Source organism: Euprymna scolopes, chromosome 20, assembly GCF_053919585.1.
Source record: "Euprymna scolopes isolate OS-2025 chromosome 20, ASM5391958v1, whole genome shotgun sequence".
Classification (NCBI taxonomy): Eukaryota; Metazoa; Mollusca; class Cephalopoda; order Sepiida; family Sepiolidae; genus Euprymna; species Euprymna scolopes.
Genome location: NC_136501.1, coordinates 2,701,590 through 2,706,146, shown reverse-complemented (window position 1 = coordinate 2,706,146; position 4,557 = coordinate 2,701,590). Strand labels below are relative to the sequence as shown.

The following is a 4,557-nucleotide window of genomic DNA, read 5'->3' as shown; positions in this document are numbered from 1 at the left end:
CATAATTCTGAATAAGCTGCTTTAACGAAGAAAAGTGTTGTATTTAGGGAAAAGGAATCAAGAAAGGCCGAAACTAAAACACAAAAATATAGCGAAGATAATTGTCAATAAAGTAACTTATTACTAGGGCTAGGACAACAGCATATTCTTCTCATTGTGTGTATCTGTTGATATCATATATTTTTATATAGAGTGATGTGGTTTTTGGTTGATTAATTGTCTTAAACTGTGTTGGATATATACTCGAGAGTCAAAACAATGATAAGAATATTCTGTTGTCATAGCCCTTGTTAATATATATATATATATATATATATATATATATATATATATATATATATATATATATATATATACTATAATATATCTCTACTATTATATAAAAGAAAATTTGTGTGCATTCGTGAGTTTATTTTCCTATGGAGTTCTAAACGGCTGGGTCGATTTTTACGAAATTTCACACAAAGGTACTTTATGCCAATAAAGTAACTTATTACATAATGCATGTTTATTTTTCTGTCATTTAAGAGATGATAATTTGTTAAATGCTTGACGGATATGATACACCTGGAAAAAGGAAAAAGAAAGTTGCTGGGTTTGCTCTGATTGAATCCGTTAGATGCTGTATAGCAATTCAAAATTCTACATAGCTAAATATTGGATGATAAAATCATTAATATAATTAATCTGTGAAATAAAAAAAAAGTCTAATCTTTGACAAAAAAGGGATGTTCAAAATCAAACACAGCTGAAACAAAAATAATGATGGCGTGTAATTTACACACGTCCGATAAAGAAAAACACAAGAGTGTTATTGCTTATAAAGTTTTATATAGCTTAGAATAGTTTCATACACAAATACTAATTATAGCTATAGATCAAGGAGATAAGCATATTAGAGAAATCTTATGAAAGGGAGATAATTTTAGTGGAGAGTTTTTATTCAAGGGAGATAATCGTCAACAAAGGAGGTATCTTATTACAATATATTTTATTCATCCTTATTTTTGTATTATTTAAATGATAGCAATTTGTTTGAAAAAAATGTTGACACAAAATCCCTTATAAAAATAAACAACTGATTTTATTATTAGTCAAAAAGGTTTTCTGCTTCTGCTATCGCTGATTCAATCACATCTAGTTTCAAAGAAGAAAGATATTTTTTATTTGGTTGGAATTTAATGCATTGAAACAAGCCGTTTAATCCACCGCCTGTATTTTCATAAAATAATTGACGACTACTTATTCTCCAGGCCTCAATTCGGATATGATACACCTGGAAAGAAGAAAACAGAAAGTTACTGAATTTTTTTGGAATGGATCGATTAGATATTGTATAACACTCCAAAGTTTTCTAACATCAGATTATATAATTAATATGATTAATTTTTCTATCCCCCTCCTCCACTTTTCTATAGTTAAGCATTGGGTTATAAAATTATTCATGAGATTCATTTTTCTCTCCTCTTCCTCAACCTATTCCCCCTCCTCACCTTCACTTTCTCTCTCTTACCTCCTCCACCTCCGCACACACGCACACATGCACACACACACAATAGTTGTTTACAGTTGTTTCAAGACAGTATTTTTTTAAATCATACAATGAAACAAAACATTTTTCAAATTATCTTCAAAACAAGATATAGATTATGTTTGAACAAGAAACTAGAAATGTTTAATTAAATCAATTTTTATACATATTAAAATAACAGAAGCGAAATAGCAACTAAATACAGAATAAACTTTACTTTAATAAAAAAAAAATTAGATTAAACCAATTAGATTATTGTAACTCGAAAATAAATCTAAAATGACAACAGGTAACAAAAATACAAACATAAATTTGAGTTCCCACGTGTCTGAATAAGGTCACCTTTTGATAGTTTGGCACGGTTAAAAAGCCCCCAAATCCCTTTGAAACCTAACCATAAAAAAGTTACAAAGCAATCCAACTTTTAAACAGGTTTCCAATACAATTTCTCTCTGATTTCTAAAAAATCAACTCAGTTTTCCATCCTTTTATTCATCTTCCATGCAACCTCTTTCCCACATTGCGAGTGCTCGTCTGAGCTCCTGTCTAAATTTCCCCCCTTACCAAGAAAAAACATTTTTGTAGCTACAACCATTATAAACGATTTCCTCAACTCTCTATCTGTGCCTAAATCTAAATGCAAATTCCATGAACAAAGTTTCTTTCTTAGAATTGCACGCTTGTGGAACTCTGTTCCACTGGGCTGCTTCCCGAGCGACTACAATATGGTAACCTTCAAGTCCAGTGTAAACAAGTTTTTGTTGAGTTGTCCACTTAAATAATCCAACTCCTACCCAATCTACACTATTAACCATTACTACACTAGCACCTTACACTCATTAATACTTATCCTCAAGTAGCATTCGGGTCTTGATAAGTGGTGACTCTTTTGTAAAAAGAAAGTGATTAAACTAAGCTTCAGAAAAATATTAGGTTGGTGCATAAATAATGTCGTTTTTGACGTGTGTGTGTGTGTGCGTGTGTGTGTGTGTGTGTATGTGTGTGTGTGTATACATATACCTGATAAAAAAACGACATTATTTTTGCACCAACCTAATAGAACTTTTATAGACAATTAAACTGCTTAACCATGAAGACTGGATAGTGAGCTTATGAAATATCAAAAACGTCTGACCTCTTGGACAAGGCAAAATGACGTTAAGTGAAGAGAGAGGAGAAGTGAGAGAGTAGTAGTAGGAGGAGGAGTAGTAGTAGAATATGCAATAACCTATATCTATCAGGTATAACTGTACTCCATATCAAATGTTCTCTTGTATCTATACTGAGCATATATCTTATCTTTCAGTCTTACTAAATATTCGGTTTGGGCACCAAATCAGAATTTCTAATAGCAAGTAAATCATACTCTAACACTTTATCCTAATCCTAAACTTACTAAACGATATCTAACCATCCATTCCTAAACTTACAAAACTATATCTAACCATACATTAACTCGTCTCTCTCAATCCAATACTGTAGCAAATTTAGGTGCTTCCACTGCATGAATTGTTACCTATACTCTCTCCCAGTAAAAATGAAAATGGAAGCATAGTAATGCCCTTTTTTAACCTCGTTTGAGGAGTGAAAATTTTCTGTAGAAGTTAACCTAAATGCCCGATTTTTTCAGGAGATATTAACCTAAATAACCAATAAATATTAACTACCCATGCGTGGCTTAGAACTAACTTAGATGATGTTGAGTCATTTCTTCTTGTAAACACCCCGGATATCTTAGCATTAAGTGAAACTAACCTTCACTCCTCCATTCCCTCTAACCACTTTAACATGCCTGGTTATCTCCCACTCTACCTTATAATCCACCAGGTATTCAAAGATGCTTTATATGAAATTTGATGCAATTCTATGCAATAGTATTTTTGTTGTATTCTTCTGCAGCCCAAACAAGCCTTTGGGACAAGATCAAAGTGTAGTATCTGTTCTTCAGATGCTGCACTTCAATTTCTTGTTCTCTGTCAGTGGTGGAGAAATCCTTCACGACTGAGACAATTTTTTTTTTTTTTTTTTCTCCACGTTAAAAAACGACCCTGGTGTCTAACTCTGTCCTGTGGGGAGGCATTGTAAATAGGAACAAGGCGTAATGTCACTTAAATGCAAGCGGTTAGTATTTGGGATAATGTCTACAGAAAATTGTTGAAAGTTGAACAGCAAGAGATATGCTCGTATTACATTTAAACTTCTGCAGATTGCTACAGTCAAAGAAACAGAAAACAGCGGAGGGTTCAAAATCTAACAGTCCAAGGAAAGAAACTCTTAGGATAGAAGGCTTCCCGGCATCCGGGCGCATCTACAGTGAAGGAGTGGTATTTTGCTGCTTGTCAAGTTAGTCAGGGATATGTACGTCGAGTGGGCACAAATGCTATGAGTACATCAGTAAAACATTCAATTAAACTACTTGTGCAACAGGTACAGGGATGCAAGATTGCAGTGATGGGACAGAGGTTGTAGTTGGGCCGATGGTGTGAGTCTTATTAGATATGAGATTGCTATGGACCGTGTCTAAGAGAGAGACAGATGTCGCAACAATATGTCATGCATGGGCGAATAGTGACTTTGTAGAGATATACGATACTCTCAGGTATGAGTAATTTTCTAGCACAGTAGAGGGAGCCCACCTTCTTTGCAGCAGCCTTGAACATATAAGTGGTCAACAGATGAAAAGGTGCAGTTATAATGTAAATATAATAGTTTGAGGAACTCACCAGAAAATACGGATGTTGGATGTCTGGAAATCTCAGAATAGATATGTCAACTTCTTCAGCCCTCTTTACCGTTTGGTCGCTCCAAAAAGATTGAAAAGATCTGACATGCACACCGGTTTCGGTCATCACATCGGCCAGGAAGTCAATGTCAATGTGAGCATCGTCAATGATTTGTCTATTATTGATAAAGTTGGTGTACCACGTGATTGCTCCGTATTTCTGTAAAAAAGATGTTGAAGTTATCAGAAGCATACAAAAAGACAAACCCAAATAAAACAAGGATGAAAGTGCTAAAAAATTAGA

At 33.8% G+C, this 4,557-nt stretch overlaps 1 protein-coding gene across 1 annotated transcript in view; it reads right to left on the bottom strand.

The window, feature by feature from the left end:
- Positions 1 to 974: 974 nt before the first annotated feature.
- LOC145241294 (uncharacterized) overlaps positions 975 to 4,557 on the bottom strand; it is a 64,375-nt gene continuing 60,792 nt past the window's right edge. Inside the window, exons 12-13 of the mRNA XM_080104040.1 lie at positions 4,255 to 4,473; positions 975 to 1,276 (exon numbers count right to left, since the gene is read on the bottom strand). Coding sequence (XP_079960166.1) covers positions 1,091 to 1,276; positions 4,255 to 4,473 — 405 coding nt within the window. The 3' untranslated portion in view covers positions 975 to 1,090. The remainder of the gene's footprint in view (positions 1,277 to 4,254; positions 4,474 to 4,557) is intronic.